Source organism: Pristiophorus japonicus, chromosome 10 (genome assembly GCF_044704955.1).
Source record: "Pristiophorus japonicus isolate sPriJap1 chromosome 10, sPriJap1.hap1, whole genome shotgun sequence".
NCBI lineage: Eukaryota > Metazoa > Chordata > Chondrichthyes > Pristiophoridae > Pristiophorus > Pristiophorus japonicus.
The window spans coordinates 162534171-162552023 of NC_091986.1; the positions used below are offsets into that span (position 1 = coordinate 162534171).

General features: G+C 42.9%; 1 protein-coding gene across 7 annotated transcripts in view; it reads right to left on the reverse strand.

Moving 5' to 3' along the window:
• atp8a2 (ATPase phospholipid transporting 8A2) overlaps positions 1-17853 on the reverse strand; it is an 889999-nt gene that overhangs the window by 637923 nt on the left and 234223 nt on the right. For 5 of the 7 annotated variants that reach the window (XM_070892256.1, XM_070892257.1, XM_070892254.1 and 2 more), the window contains one exon: positions 6670-6808. The exons of the other annotated variants lie outside the window; for them this stretch is intronic. In XM_070892256.1, the coding sequence (XP_070748357.1) occupies positions 6670-6808 (139 nt within the window). The remainder of the gene's footprint in view (positions 1-6669; positions 6809-17853) is intronic. 7 annotated transcript variants of the gene reach the window in all.

Sequence of the window (17853 nt, forward strand, 5' to 3'; positions counted from 1 at the left end):
TCACCTGGGCAGGACCGGAACCAATGTCCTTGGGGGAGTGTTTGCTAGTGCTGTTGAGGAGGAGTTAAATTAATATGGCAGGGGGATGGGAATCCATGCAGGGAGACAGAGGGAAATAAAATGGAGTCAGAAGCAAAATATAGAAAGGAGAATAGTAACAGTGGAGGGCAGAGAAACCCAAGGCAAAAAACAAAAGGAGCAACATTCTTAAGGGGCAAAGTGTGTTTAAAAAAAAAACAAGCCTGAAGGCTCTGTGCCTCAATGCGAGGAGTATTCGGAATAAGGTGGATGAATTAACTGCGCAGATAGCAGTTAACGGATACAATGTGATTGGCATCATGGAGACATGGCTCCAGGGGGACCAAGACTGGGAACTCAACATCCAGGGGTATTCAGCATTTAGGAAGAATAGACAGTAATGAAAAGGAGGCGGGGTGGCATTGCTGGTTAAAGATGAAATCAATGCAATTGTAAGGAAGGACATTAGCCTGGATGATGTGGAATCGGTATGGGTGGAGCTGCGGAATTCCAAAGGGCAGAAAACGCTAGTGGGATGTGTGTTTTGACCACCAAATAGTAGTAGTGAGGTTGGGTACAGCATCAAAGAAGAAATAAGGGATGTGTGCAATAAAGGTACAGCAGTAATCATAGGCGACTTTAATCTACACACTGATCGGGCTAACCTAACTGGTAGCAATACGGTGGAGGAGGATTTCCTGGAGTGTATTATGGATGGTTTTCTCGACCAATATGTCGAAGAACCAACCAGGGAGCTGGCCATCCTAGACTGGGTGATGTGTAATGAGAAGGGACTAATTAGCAATCTTGTTGTGCGAGGCCCCTTGGCCATAATATGGTAGAATTCCTTATTAAGATGGAGATTGACAAAGTTAATTCGGAAACTCCGGTCCTCAGCTTAAGGAAAGTTAACTTCGACGGTATGAGGCGTGAATTGGCTAGAATAGACTGGCAAACGATACTCAAAGGGTTGATGGTGGATAAGCAATGGCAAACATTTAAAGATCACATGGATGAACTTCAGCAAATGTACATCCCTGACTGGAGTAAAAATAAAACTGGGAAGGTGGCTCAACAATGGCTAACAAAGGAAATTAAGGATAGTGTTAAAGCCAAGGAAGAGGCATATAAATTGTCTAGAATAAGCAACAAACCTGAGGACTGGGTGAAATTTAGAATTCAACAGAGGAGGACTAACGGTTTAATTCAGAGGGGGAAAATAGGAGTACGAAAGGAAGCGTGCAGGGAATATAAAAACTGACTGCAAAAGTTTCGATAAATATGTGAAGAGAAAAAGATTAGTAAAGACAAACGTAGGTCTCTTGCAGTCGGATTCAGGTGAAATTATATTGGGGAACAAAGAAATGGCAGACCAGTTAAATAAATACTTCAGTTCTGTCTTCACGAAGGAAGATACAAATAACCTTCCGAAGGTGTTAAGGGACAGTGGGTCTGGTGAGAAGGAGGAACTGAAGGATATCGTTATTAGGCGGGAAATTGTGTTAGGGAAGTTGATGGGATTGAAGGCCGATAAATCCCCGGGGCCTGATAGTCTGCATCCCAGAGTGCTCAAGGAAGTGGCCCTAGAAATAGTGGATGCATTGGTGATCAGTTTTCCAACAGTCTATCGACTCTGGATCTGTTCCCATGGACTGGAGGGTAGCTAATGAAACACCACTTTTTAAAAAAAGGAGGAAGAGAAAATGGGTAATTATCGACTGGTTAGCTTGACATCAGTAGTGGGGAAAATGTTGGAATTAATCATGAAGGATGAAATAGCAGCGCATTTGGAAATCAGTGACAGGATCAGATCAAGTCAGCATGGATTTATGAAAGGGAAATCATGCTTGACGAATCTTCTGGAAGCTTTTGAGGATGTAACTAGCAGAGTGGACAAAGGAGAACCAGTGGATGTGGTGCATTTGGACTTTCAAAAGGCTTTTGACAAGGTCCCGTACAAGGGATTGGTGTGCAAAATCAAAGCACGCGGTATTGGGGATAACATACTGACGTGGATAGGGAACTGGTTGGCAGACAGGAAGCAGAGAGTCGGGATAAACGGGTCCTTTTCAGATTGGCAGGCAGTGACTAGTGGAGTGCCGCAGGGCTCAGTGCTGGGACCTCAGCTCTTTACAATATACATTAATGATTTGGATGAGGGAATTGAGTGTAATATCTCCAAGTTTGCAGATGACACTAAACTGGGTGGCGGTGTGAGCTGTGGGAGGACGCTAAGAGGCTGCAGGGTGACTTGGACAGGTTAGATGAGTGGGCAAATGCATGGCAGATGCAGTATAATGTGGATAAATGTGAGGTTATCCATTTTAGGGGCAAAAACACAAAGGCAGATTATCTGAATGGCAGCAGACTAGGAAAAGGGGAGGTGCAACGAGACCTGGGTGTCATGGTTCATCAGTCACTGAAAGTGGGCACACAGGTACAGCAGGTGGTAAAGAAGGCAAATGGTATGTTGGCCTTCATAGCTAGGGGATTTGAATATAAAAGCAGGGAGGTCTTAATGCAGTTGTACCGGGCCTTTATGAGGCCTCACCTGGAATATTGTGTTCAGTTTTGGTCTCCTAGTCTGAGGAAGGACATTCTTGCTATTGAGGGAGTGCAGCGAAGGTTCACCAGACTGATTCCAGGGATGGCTGGGCTGTCATATGAGAGACTGGATCAATTGGGCCTTTATTCACTGGAATTTAGAAGGATGAGAGGGGATCTCATAGAAACATATAAGATTCTGACGGGACTGGACAGGTTAGATGCGGGAAGAATGTTACCGATGTTGGGGAAGTCCAGAACCAGGGGACATAGTCTTAGGATAAGGGGGAGGCCATTTAGGACTGAGATGAGGAGAAACTTCTTCACTCAGAGGGTTGTTTACCTGTGGAATTCCCTGCTGCAGAGAGTTGTTGATGCCAGTTCACTGGATATATTGAAGAGGGAGTTAGATATGGCTCTTATGGTTAAGGGGATCAAGAGAAAGCAGGAAAGGGGTACTGAAGGAATGATCAGCCATGATCTTATTGAATGGCGGTGCAGGCTCGAAGGGCCGAATGGCCTACTCCTGCACCTATTTTCTTTGTTTCTATGTAACCAACATAGGAAATTTTCTTTTTTTTTTTTTAGGAACTGCAGAGGCAAACTAGGCTCACTTGAGATCTCAACCACCCCAACTACGATTCTGCTTTCCTGTGATCCAGTGATGTTAAGCTGATTTTATATTGTGCTAAGGCCATTTGCTCCTGGCACCAATAAATTTGTTGCTTTTCACTAAGGCTGGGAAGACTCAGTAAAAGTAGACCTTCCTAGTCACTACTATTAGCACATCTCGGTAAGTTTACTTTTGGGTTACAGCTAGCTGCATGAGACCTGTGTGTTGTCGGCTGACACCACGGGCCCAGGTCCTAGCACAATGTAGAAGCAGTTTCTGATCTTGTTTGGTAGAAGCACTGCAGCCTTAACTTTAGATCCTTTTAACAAAGTATTTTCTGTGGAAACAAGGGCACAGCATATGGGAAACAACATTGAAAATATATACTTGTTACAAAAGATATCTGGATGGTCAGCTGATACTACACTTACGTACACACAATAAAAACTTCTTGTGCCAAAAATTAAAGCTACTTTATCCAGAGAATATACCAGAACTTCCTGAAAATGGATACTGTTGCAAAACAAACTTGGTTTCCAAACATACAACGTAACTAATGCTCTGAAAAAAAATAATAAATTGAGCCAATTTTATAATCTTTCTAAAGTTACAGCAGTTTAAAAAAAATCAAATATAATCAAATGTTAAAACTTGATTTCAGAATCGAGCACACTTGATAGGCAATAGTAAATGCTGATGGGGATTTAGCAACGTTCTTTTAATTTTTTTATTAAATCAGTTCTTGTGAACCTTGCAATTCCAGAGAATCAACTTAAAATGTGCAATGTACAGTAACTACTCCAGCGATTAGACTGCAGCGCCCATAACCTGATCATTATCTCTCAAATTCAACTGAATCAGAAGTGATTACATCATATCTCCTATTTCCTAAACCATTAGTTTTTCTTATACCATATAGATAACTTCACAGCTCACTTCCTCACTAAAACTCCTTCAGGCTAGTTCCGCTCAATTTTACGAGGCTCTCCAATTCCTCCAACAAATTTTGCTTAGTACAGGGTTTTTATGTAGATATCTCCGGTACTTTTCTGGTAATCTAACAGTTCTATGGGGTTTTCCTATTATTTATAGCATTATAGACATAGATTGCAAAAGCGTCTATATATATTTAAAAGAGAATAGCGAAAGTAAATGCGAGTCCCTTACAGACAGAGACAGGAGGAATTATAATGGGAAATAAGAAAACGGCAGAGATATTAAACAAATACTTTGCAGCTGTCTTCAAGGAAGACACAAAAACATTCCGGAAATAATAGGGAATCAAGGATCTGGTGAGAATGAGGAACTTAAAAGAAATTTGCATTAGAAATTAATAGGACTAAAAGCCAACAAATCCCATGGACTTGATAGTCTACATCCTAGGATTTTAAAGAGGTGATTACAGAGATAGTGGATGCACTGGTGTTGATCTTTCAGAATTCCCGAGATTCTTGAAAGGTCCCCGTAGATTGGAAGGGAGCAAATGTAACCCAGCTATTCAAAAAAAAGGGGGGCAAAAAAGAGAAAACAGAGAACTGCATGCCAATTAGCCTGACACCAGTTGTTGGGAAAATGCGAGAATCTATTTTTCGGGATGTGGCAACAGGGCAGTTAATAATTGGACAGAATCACCAGTTATTTATGATGGCTCTATCTCATGCACTTTGCACTCATATGTCATAATGTCACCTGAACCTATCGATTAGGTGTCAGCTTTGACTTTGTGATGCAGTCTTGCCTCTGGGTCAGAAGGTTGTGGATTGAAGTCCCAGTCTAGAGACTTGAGCACAAAGTCAAGGCTGGCACTTCAGTACAGTACTGAGGGAGTGCTGTACTGTCAGAGGTGCCGTCTTTCGGATGAGATGTTAAATCAAGGTCCCATCTATCCTCTCAGGTGGACATAAAAGATCCCATGACACTATTTGAAGAGGAGCATGAGAGTTCTGGCCAATATTTATCCCTCCACCAACATCACTAAAACATATTATCGAGTCATCAACACATTGCTGTTGTTTGGACCTTGCCGTGAGCAAATTGGCTGCTGCGTTTCCCTGCATTACTACAGTGACTTCATTGGCTGGGGACGTCCTGAGGTCGTGAGAAGTGCGAAATACATGAAATCCTCTCTCACTCTTGCTTGCTTTTGATAAATGAACTGCCTTGTAATCATACCCAGATGCACAGCATTCTAGGCATATTCACTTCCCTATATAGTATATACTGCAACAGCTAAAAAGAGCATATAAAGGTACAATTCAGCCTAGGAGATTCATACTTCCCTGTCTTTTAGAATCCTTTCCTAGCATTATAAAACTTTAATAATTCACCCAAGTTATCTATTATATTTGCTTTCTGGAGATCTTGAAGTGCAGCTTCAGGAGTCTGAGCACTACTTTATCTCACAGAAACAAAATATGCTAGTCTCTCCCTGAAGGAAATGAATCTGAATTGGGATTCAGAGATCTGCAATTGGAAGTTACAATCGAAACCCCATGTGTTGAGATTCCTACTCCCAGACTTCATGTAGTACGATGTAGTCATTTCACTCTTGAAAATGCCTCCCCAGGAAAAGACAGCAAGCAGGTACTAGCTGCAAATGTGTTCCCCACAGTTCAAAATCCCATTTCCGGACCAATTTGCCAGAGATTTCTCCATCTGAAACTCACCAAACAAAAATCACATTCGGCATCACAGTACAGGTACATCTAAACCCGTGTTTTTCAAACTTTCGTATTTGGTATTCCCTTCAAACAGGACATATTCCTAAGGGTTCCCATGTCCCAACTTCTAAAAGACACCATGAGCTGGCCAAAGGGAATTACTGCAGAAAATATCTTTTGAAATTAATTTACAACAGAAATAACATGAGTGTAAATCAAAAAGAAAATTCTCCAAACATGCTCACAGTATATCGTATTCCTAGCTCCAGGCAGAAATACAGACCCCAGTTCAAAAGCTTACAGTCTAAAAGGGGAACATAACTCACTTTCCATGCAAATGCTGCAATTTATAGTAGAATTAGCTGCGTCCAAACGCAAAGCTGAACTGACCTGAAACAATGGATAATTAGGGAGTTCAGGGACAATGTGCACTTCTGGCTTATGTTATATTTTATTTAAAGAGCAAGTGAAATCATTAATACACAAAAACCTGTATCTTTCAATATAGTGCAATGTCTTTGAGAAGGTACCTGTATTTCTTCAGTCACCAAAATCACTTTTTTGCTCAACAAACTTTATGTTGAGTTTAATTTGGTGTACCTTAAATAAACACAGTTCTTGTGCAGAACATGAAATTAGGTTTCCTACAGTCAGACACAGAGTCTTATTTCTTGCTATTAAAACTGTATATTGCAATAAATGACTCATTTAACATCAATAACTAATTTAAACTGTGTAATTCTGTGGAGAAAAATTAAACTTTCCCCTTCAATATATGATTAAACATTCTAATCCTCACACATAAAATTTTAAAAGTTTACAAGATTTTCTTACCTGACACAGTTATCACAGAATTTAGTTGTCTGAGGCAGGTTGATATTAATAACTCGGGCTGCTTGATCCGGCTCTGTAGATGTAGTTCCAGACATCTCATCATCAGCTTTCTCGTAGCCCGAGGACGAACAACCAGGCCCTAGTGTTCAGAACAGAAAGAACCCGCTCAGTAATTTGGAGTGAACAGAATTTATGTCTCGCTGATGGCACATGTTAAAAGTTTGATAAAACAGCAGGGCTGCGCTCGCAGTAAATTAAGCTGCTGAGAACGGCACAATGCTCAGTAAACAATGACCGACAGGCATGCTTTGTTCAATGCATGTGGGGCACCCACACATAGCTATCAGCAGCCTTTCAGGTTTACAAAATAAATAACCTTCAGAACAACAAAAGAGCTAGTAATACAAAAGGAATCATTTTGCTCGACCAATGGGAAGAGAGGCAATGATGGAAGTGCAAGCTGCACCAGTGAACTGTCAGTGTCCCCGCCAGATAAATGGTTGCTTCGCAAGAGCGTGCCTGACAAGTACTTTTCACTCAATGAGTGTAATGAATTATGCAAGCTGATAAGGGATACTTAAATGGACAACTAATGTAATATTAAGGATTTCCCCTCCCAACATCTTGGGATTCACAGGCCGTAACCTTATTGCAGCACATACCAATCAGGCCATCTGTCAGTATTATAATGAGCTATGGGGCAGATTCAATAATCACTTCTATTATGTCCAACAACAATGGATTTGCAGTCAAAAGTCTGATCATTGCAATTCTAAATATTTATTCAAAATATAATCAAAGTTAATCCTTCAAGCATAGCTAGTTTAGGAAAAACAAATTCTAAAATATGGGGCGATAGACCAGCTATGTATCAACACACTGCACCATGACTAACACTGTTCTCCCCTGCACAATGACTTCCCAATCTCAGTTGAGCCAGAGAGTATGCCTGAGAAAGCTAAAGATGGAGAGGTTAAATATTTAGTTATAAAATGTTGAATACGTGACAGCTAAAAGATTCACACTCAGTGACACGAGTATGGACCATGAATACTTTGGGATGCATCTTTCCCACGAGAAGCAAAGAACAATCTGAGTTTTCCCAATGGCTTAGCAGGTAATATACTCTCCAGTGTGACTGGTGGGAAAATATCCAGGAATGACATCAGGTAAAGTAACATTTCTGGAGAAACCTGGATCACAGTAAGATCAAAGATTTGTTTAAAGACAATGTCTCGGAGGAAAAAAAAGTTGGAAACAAGAGAAACTTTTTCTTTTGTGCATGAGCAACGTCACAGATGATCAACTACATTTTAAGGGAAGAACTTGCAGTTATGTAATGCATTTCACGTCATTAAATTATTTGTAGAAGTAAAGAACTTGCTGCTTTCATGACTTCAGCATGTCCCAAAACACTTCACAGTCTATGAAATACTTTAGAAGTGTAGTCACTGTTGTAATGTCGGTGCAGCTAAGGTCCTGTTACCTCATTGCCAAACAGCAATGAAATAATGACCAGATAATGACCAGTGATGTTGCTGGAGGGATAAATGTTGAGCAGGACACTGGGGAGAACTCCTCTGCTCTTGAAAATGATTCCATGGCACTATTTTGATTTACCCGAGAGGGCAGACAGTTTAACATCTCATCCGAAAGACGGCACCTCCAGCATTGCAGCACTCCCTCAGCATCGATTGAACTAAGATGTCAGCCTAGATTGTGTGCTTAAGTCCAGGAGTAGGATTTGAGCCCTGACCTGCTGAATCAGAGTGCTACTACTGAGCCCAGCCGACACTCAATAAAAAATATACATTAATACAGATGCAAAGCGCTGCCATATATATTCAATAGTCTATATATTTTTATACTTAGAGCAAGACAGGATATAGTGAAATTATTTTATGGTTTCAATTCTGATAGATATTTCCCCATCTGGTAGAATAATAGCTCAATTGAATTTTTAAGCAAAGTTATGATTATGCACCCAACTGCAGTCACTCTATTATCAACACTGAAAGGAAATGAACCATACAGGAGTTGTTGCAAGAGTCACCTATTTGCAAATAGCAGGGACACCATATGGCAACAGACAATCAACTTGGAGAACAATTCAACTATTGCAAAGATGGCACCAGAAAGCTCCCATTATTTTGCACAGAGAAATTGACCTATGACAGAAGAGTCGCTGTTTTGGAATTATATTTCAAACTTTTGCATTGTCTCCATCATGTCCTAATGCATTTTGACTGCATAATCACAAGAAACAAACCAGACACCAGATTGCCACCCCAATTTACCCGAAACTAGATGTATGTCAAGAAACAGTCACTGTGCTTTATACAGCTGATTCCAGGTAAATACTTATTAGCTTATTGATCCAGCTATCATCGCTGGTTGCACATTGCAGCTACTGTACGAGTATTGCACAAACACCCCTCAATGGGAACTGTATAGTTATTAAAATGTACTCAACATTGTGATATGAATTACAGAACTCACTAAACTCGTAGTTGGCATATGTTTGCCATTCCCCCGTATACTTAACCTGTTCTGAATGCAAGTTGAAAACTCTTATTTACAATCCTTCTCCTTTCTCATGCAATTTTCTTCAACCAAGGCCTCACCACCTTTTACAAACAATTTTTTCCCAGTAATTTCCCTACAGTTCATTTTGGGTGCAACAATCAGATCAATAGAAAGTTCATTCCTATTTTAGAGCACTGATTTGCTCATGTCCATTTTTACATTTGAATCATCATCCAGGAGGAAAATATACCTCCAATTCCTAAATGATGGGTAAAAAGTGATTACTCCCAAGATTAATTTCCAGTTGAAAATGCCACCTTTTAACTCAGTTCCACCACACATTAATACCATTCAATGAAAGGCAAAAATACAACAGGTCTGACTAAAAGGCTAACTCTAATTAGGATCTTTTACATTTCGGCAGGTCCAACTGAATTTTTGTCTGTTTGTTTATAATTCATCAAGTTCCTTTTGTTATCAGGACTAACCAATAAAAAAGCAGGATAGACAGAAGTCTCATAATCATCATCATCATAGGCAGTTTCTCAGAATCAAGGAAGACTTGCTTCCACTCCCGAAGTGAGTTCTTAGGTGGCTGAACAGTCCAATCCGAGAGCCACAGACTCTCACAGGTGAGACAGATAGTCAATGAGGGGAGGGGTGGATAGGATTGGTTTGCCGCACGCTCTTTCCGCTTGATTTCTGCATGCTCTCTGATGAGACTCGAGGTGCTCAGCTCCCTCTCGGATGCACTTCCTTCACTTTGGGCGGTCTTGGGCCAGGGACTCTCAGGTGTCAGTGGGGATGTCGCGCTTTATCAGGGAAGCTTTGAGGGTGTCCTTGTAACGTTTCCGCTGCCCACTTTTGGTTCGTTTGCCGTGAAGGAGCTTAGAGTAGAGCACTTGCTTTGGGAGTCTCGTGTCTGGCATGCAGACTATGTGACCTGCCCAGCAGAGCTGATCGAGTGTGGTCAGTGCTTTAATGCTGGGGATGTTAGCCTGAATGAGGACGCTGATGTTGATGTGCCTATCCTCCCAGGGGATTTGTAGGATCTTGCGGAGACATCGTTGGTGGTATTTCTCCAGCAACTTGGTGTCTACTGTACATGGTCCATGTCTCTGAGCCATACAGGAGGGCAGGTATTACTACAGCCCTGTAGATTATGAGCTCGGTGGCAGTTTTGAGGGCCTGGTCTTCAAACATGCTTTTCGTCAGGCGGCTGAAGGCTGCATTGGCGCACTGGAGGCGGTGCTGGATCTCGTCATCGATGCCTGCTCTTGTTGATAGGAGGCTCCCGAGATATGGGAAGTGGTCCACGGTGTCCAGGGTCGCGCCATGGATCTTGATGACTGTGGGGGGGGGGGGGGGGGGGGCGGGGGGCAGTGCTGTGCGACGAGGACAGGCTGGTGGAGGACCTCTGTCTTACGAATGTTTAGCGTGAGGCCAATGCCTCAGTAAATACGTCGACTATGTCCTGGAGTGCAGCCTCTGTATTTGCGCAGACACAGGTGTCGTCCGCGTACTGTAGTTCGTTGACAGAGGTTGGGGTGGTCTTGGATCTGGCCTGGAGAAGGCCAAGGTTGAACAGGTTCCCACTGGTTCTGTAGTTTAGTTCCACTCCAGCAGGGAGCTTGTTGACTGTGAGGTGGAGCATGGCAGCAAGGAAGATTGAGAAGAGGGTTGGGGCGATAAAACAGCCCAGTTTGACCCCGGTCCGGACATGGATTGGGTCCGTGATGGATCCGTTGGTAAGGATCACAGCCTGCATGTTGTGGAGCAGGTGGAGGATGGTGACAAACTTTTGGGAGCCTCTGAAATGGAGGAGGATGCTCCATAGACCCTCACAGTTGACAGTGTCAAAGGCCTTTGTAGGTCGAAGGTGGCCATGTACAAGGGCTGGTGCTGTTCCCTGCAATTTCCTGTAGCTGTCGTGCTACACAAATCATGTCCGTTGTGTCCCGCACTATGACTCCGGGAGGAGCTCCTCGGCCACAGGAAGACGGTCGAGGAGCACTCTAGCGACGACTTTCCCAGTGGCTGATAGCAGGGAGATTCCTCTGTCGTTGCCGCAGTCGGACTTGTCCCCTTTTTTTAAAAAAAAGAGGTCATGATTACTGGATCTCCGAGATCCCCCGACATGTTCTCCTCCCTCCAGATGAGAAAGATGAGATCGTGTATTCGCGCCAGCAGTGTCTCTCCGCCATACTTCAATGCCTCCGCACCTATAGCCTTGTTGTTTTTAAGCTGTCTTATGGTTTTTTTCTACCTTGTGCAGCGTTGGGGTCTCACTGAGGTGGTGGTGGGTAGCATGCTGTGGAATGGAGTCAAGAACACTCGAGTCAAATGCAGAATCTCGATTGACATCTTTGAAGTGCTCCTTCCAGCAGGTCCTGACTGCCTCCGTGTCCTTGATGAGGGTTTCCCTGTTCTTGGCCAGCAGTGGGGTGGGGCTTTGAGTGTTTAGTCTGTAGGTGGCCTTGACTGTAATGAAGAATCCTCGTACATCATGGTTGTCGGCCAGCTGCTGTATCTCCTGTGCTTTCTCCATCCACCACCTGTTCTTTAGGTCCCGGGTTTTTTGTTGGACCTCAGCCTTGAGCCGTCTGTAATGCTGCTTTGCTGCTCCAGAGTTGGGTTGTTGTTTAAGGCTCAGAAATGCCCTGCACTTGCGATCTATTAGCTCTTGGATCTCCTGATCATTCTCATCAAACCAGTCCTGGTGTTTCCTGGTTGAATAACTGAGCGTCTCTTTGCAGACTCTGGTTATGGAGGCCTGGAGGGCAGATCAAGCACGGTGGGCATTCTGCGTCTCGGGGTCGTCAAAGCACGCCAGGTTAGCTGTGAGGCGCTGCTGTACAGGGCTCTCTTAGCTGGGTCCTTAAGTGCTCCGGCATTGACTTTTTGCGACACTGCTTCTGCTGCCCCCTCCGCTTTGGGACTACGTTGATGTCGATGATGGATCGGATTAGGTGGTGGCCCGTCCAGCAGTCGTCGGCTCCTGTCATGGCGCGGGTGACGCGCACGTCCTTGCGATCCTTGGCTTGGACGATAACATAGTCAAGTCGGTGCCAGTGCTTGGAGCGAGGGTGTTGCCACGATGCCTTGCATTTGTCCCTCTGGCAGAACAAGGTATTGGTGATGACAAGTTCGTGCTCTAGACATTTTGTCAGGAGTAGGGTACCACTGGAGTTGGCTTTCCCTATCCCCTCTCTGCCAATCATGCCCCCCCAGAGGTCTGTGTCCTTGCCAACCCTGGCACTGAAGTCAGGAGGATCAGTTTGTCGCTGGCGGGGATGCAGGACAGGGATTTTGAAGTTGGTGTAAAAACCCCCTTGGCCTTATTAGTTGCATCGAATGTTGGGGCATATGCACTGATGACTGTGACGCACTGGGTCCGGGATAGGGTGAATTGAAGAGTCATGAAGCGTTCGTTGGCCCCGCAGGGGGAGTCTATGAGGCGGTCAACCAGCTCGTTTTTGATGGCGAAGCCGACTCCGTGGAGACGGCGTTCTGCCTCTGGGTTCCCTTTCCAGAAGGTGGTGTAACCTCCACCTTGTACCTTGAGCTGGCCTTCCCCTGCCCGCCAGGTCTCGCTTAGGGCGGCGATGTCGATATCAAAGCGCCTAAGTTTCCGGGCAACTATGGCAGTGCGGCGTTCCGGCCCATCGCTGTTGGGGTTGTCCATGAGGGCTCGGACATTCCAGGTCCCAAACTTCATGTTAACGGAATGGAAGATGCCAGTGTGAGAGTTCTTTTACTGTGGGGGGTGGTCGTTGCACACCGGCTACCACACGGGCTTAGCTGAGCGAGGTCTTGATCCAGTGGCAAGGGGGTCCAAGACGACTGGAGACCAGGCACTGCTAGAAGTCTACAGGTTAATCAGTGAAGGATTCTAGGTTAATGAAAGAAGTACAGGAAAGGTAAGTGATCCAGTATAATAGTACACATCGATAAAAAGAGGGCAAATGAGTCTTTTATGAAGGGAGTGACAGTGCAGTACATTCTATGGGCTCAAATTTGGCCAGTACAGATTTCTCGCGCACTCACCAGAGGTGCACCGCTCTTGTAGAACTTCAAGGGCGCCAAAAATCTTCAGGTCGAGTTTGGCTGCTCCCCAGCCTCTCCTCGAGAGTGGCGCAGTGTGGCAACTGGATTCGGGGGCGGAGCTAGGTCCCGTTGCTGAAAACAGTGCCGGGACCTCTGCACATGCGCGCTAGCGTGTGCGCCCATGCGCAGTAGCTCCTCGCTCCCAGAATCTGAGAGTGTGCTCTGCAGGCTGTGTGGGAGGGGCCCGAAGCATGCTGCCCCTATCCCTGGCCAAATGGGCTCCTTCATCGGCAGCCCGCTGCCTTCCTTTCAAATAAAAGGTCGGACTTCTATTTTTTTTATTTGTTACTGATTGATTGCTTATTACTTTGGTCTTGGTGCTTTAGGTGCAGGGTTCCTTCGATTTTTAATGTGTTAATTAATTGCTTATTACAAAGCACAAAAAGTAAGTCTTGATGCCATGTGCAGGTCCTCTCAGCTTCCTTGTATTTTTTATTGTTATTGTGCTTTGTTTAGTGCTTGGTGCTTTAAATGTGCTTACCTGCGCTGATTTCTTAACTCTGCAAGGGTTTTCTGTGTGGGCCACAAACGCTGGCCTAAGTTAGTGTGGAGCAACTCTTTGCTGTCCAAACTGGCTTAAATGGCCAAAATAGGCGCAGGTGGCTGGCAACGCCCACTTTTGAAAAAAATTAACAAAACTAAAAAAAATCCCAACGAACTCACTTACACTGGCACAAATTAAATGTGCAAAATTGCGATTTTTATGATACTCCAAAAAAATCCAAGTTGCTCCAAAAATAACGGAGCAACTTCTGGCCAAATTTGGGCCCTATGCCTGTAATTAATACATCATGGAGCTGTGGTCAACACAGACATTTAAACATACAAATATTCACAAGTGGACCATCAATGCACGCCCATGTAGTGCTACATTGAAAACATACCACTTTATCAGTTTGAAAATCAGTTACAATTTTCTTTTTTACAAAAACAAAGTTTTGATTTTATTTTATGCCTGGACCATTCGTTAAATCTTTTTCAATTTTCCTGTTTTAATTCAAAATGTTTGCTATATTTTCTTCTTCAAAATAAAATGTGGAGAAGCATAGGGTTTTGGCGGTGTGAATGATATTGATGTGAACACACATCTCCAATTTTGAGAACTTATAATAATAAAGCTATAAAACGGTCAACTGCAACTGCAATAGCATTAAGTGATTATAGCAGCATTTTCTTGATGGGGTGAAGAATTATGAAAAACACCAACAATACCCCCATATATGTTTTGACCAAGGCATTTGTATGGATGTTTAACAAATAATTCAGGTATACTTTTAACTGAAGAATACTTTCATCAACACAAGGTCATTTGGCAAAGTCCCACATGAAAGGCTATTAGTCAAATTCTAAGCTGTGGGGATTCAGGCTAACCTCGGAACGGATAAGAAAATGGTAGAAAGCAACAAGCACTTAAAAACTCAATCAAGGCTGGCACTCCCGAAAGAGAAATGGTGGCGAATTAAACAATTATGACAAAAAAAAACTGCAAATGCTGCACATCTGAAATAAAAACAGAAAGTGGTCAAATTTACTGATGATACCGAACTGGGAGTGGAGTGGAATCTGAAGAAGCAGCTCAGAAATAAGTACGAACACACATCAATGACAGATTAACTTGAATGTAGCCTCTGCCAAGTACAAGGTACTTGCCAAGTAAGAAAAAATAAGCAAGGCAGATATCTGCGAAAGGGATTTCCAGCACAGGAGGAGGCCATTCAGCCCATTGTGTCCGTGCCGGCCGACAAAGAGCTATCCAGCCTAATCACATTTTCCAGCTCTTGGTTCATAGCCTTATAGGTTACAGCACTTCAAGTGCATATCCAAGTACTTTTTAAAATGTGGTAAGCGTTTCTACCTCTACCACCCTTTCGGGCAGTGTGTTCCAGAACCCCACTGCCCTCTGGGTGAAAACATTTCTCCTCAACTCCCCTCTAATCCTGCTACCAATTAACTTTAAATCTGTGCCCCATGGTTATTGGCTTCTCTGCTAAGGCAAATAGGTGCTCCCGATCCACTCTCTCGGCCCCTCATCATTTTATACACCTCAATTAAGTCTCCTCTCTGACTTCTCTGTTCCAAAGAAAACAACCCCAGGCTATCCAACCTTTCCTCAGCTAAAATTCTCTAGTCTTAGCAACATCCTCAGAAATCTCCTCTGTACCCTCTCTAAGGCAATCACATATTTCCTGTAATGTGGTGAACAGAACTGCACATAAGAACATAAGAAATATGCCTTCTTACCCAGCTTATCTACCTGTCCTGCAACCTGCATGTGGACATGCACTCCAAGGTCCCTTCGTTCAACTACATTTCTCAGTATCCTACCATTTATTGCGTATTCCTTGCCTTCTTAGCTCTCCCAAAATGCATTACCTCTCACTTCTCCAGACTGAATTCCATTTGCCACTTTTCTGCCACCTGACCAATCCATTGATATCTTCCTGCAGTCTACAGCTATCTTCCTCACTATCAACCACACCGCCAATAGCTGTATCATCTGTAAACTTCTTAATCACGCTCCCTACATTCAAGTCTAAATCATTGAGATATACCACATAAAGCAAGGGACCTAGTACTGAGCCCTGTAGAACCCCACTGGAAGCAGCCATCCAGTCAAAAAAAACACCGGTCGACCATTACCCTTTCCTTCCTGTCACTGAGACAATTTTGGATCCAACTTACCATTTTCCCTTGGATCCCATGGGCTTTTACGTTTTTGACCAACATGCCATGTGGGACCTCGTCAATGGCCTTGCAAAAATCCATGTATACATCAAATGCACTTCCTTCATCGATCCTCCTCAAAAAATTCAATCAAGTTAGTTAGACATGACCTTGCCTTAACAAATCCATGCGGACTGTCCTTGATTAATCAGTGACTTTCTAAATGACGATTTATACCGTCCCTCAGATTTTTTTCCAATAATTTTCCCACTACTTTTCAATTCCTTTCTCCCTTTTTAAACAATGGCACAAGATTAGCAGTCCTCTGGCACTATGCCAGTAGCCAGAGAGGATTGGAAAATGATGGTTAGAGCCTTCGCTATTTCCTTCCTTGCCTCTCTACAAAAGAGGAGATATGGTGGTGAATCAAACAGTATGGACAAAAAAAAACTACAAATGCTGACATCTGAAACAGAAAATGCTGAAAAATACACACAGCAAGGCACTTAACTCCCCACTGCGAATGCTTGCCCAGTTTTGTTTTATCATGGACGGCTTATTTCTTGCCTTGCTGCTTTCTGCCTCTATCTATTCTGTTATAGAATTTACATTGACGAAGTCACTGACCCAAGCTTCTTAATGCAGGTAAAAAGCACTCTACAAATAAAGATTTTTTAATGGTAAAAGTCAATACAACAATTACACTGACCAAAGCAAGACTGGATTTTTTTTTCTTTTGGCCAAGTACATAGAAATCACAGATCACCAATCCATCTGATTAGATAATTTTCCTTTACTCAGACTTACTGGCAGATGTACATCACATACTGGCTCAAATTTCAAACAACTGTGTCTGCTGTCCAATGGTACAATGCAGCCAACAATCTGCACCTCAGCTAGTAAGGGTCTGATATCAGGATGGATGCATTAATGATTATGATTCCATGTCTTTCCATTTGATCATTTCTCTTGGTCAGTCTTAATTTTGTCACTGTATTGAAGGATTTGAATATAAAGTATCCGTTAACATTAAGTTCACCATGGATAAACTCTACACAGATTAAACTGCTTTGCGATCAGACTATTTTTATTTCAATACTTTATTGACACAGGTAGTAGCTAGTTTCTCCGGACGGATGAGGAATATATTTTTTCCTACAATTCCAAGCTTAAATTACAACACATTCTCTGTCGGGCTTATGAACCCGTGTACCATTTAAAGTTTTCTGATAAGAACAAATATAAAACATTCCAAAATTTCACAGCCTTTTAAAATTCTGTGGATGGTGTCAATATTAAATCAAGCATAGCCTAAAATGCTACACTTTCTGGAACTCCCATCCATTAGCTTAATTTTACTCTTAAGAGCTCGTTTGTAACAATAATTGTCAGCACATCATGAACATAACATTTAACCCAAAGGAATGATGTTGTACAGAAACAAGGAGAAATTAATTCATTTGAAGAAAAAACAATGTGGAATATCTTCTTGTAGAAAATCACTATGTATATTCACCTGTTTAAGACCATTCAATCATTTTTTTCCCTTTCTGTAAACACTTCCCTCTAAGCAAGGAAGCAGATTTTACTTTTTCCTCTCTCCATTTTTAAACTCCAGATAATTTAAATAAATGGATTAACACAAACCATCAAATTTACAACAAAAGACACAATATTCTGTCATGAACTAAAGACTTGGGTGAAAATAGATCTGTGTAACAGGATATATCTTGGACAGCACAAAATGAAATTAGTCAAGATTTCCTGCCTCACTACAGCCTGTTTAATATGTCCGCTCATATTTGAACAGACGTATTCGAATTATAAATTAACTGGCACTCGCACAGCTATGGCCCAGAAATCGCGGCCTCCCCGGGTTCGTACGGA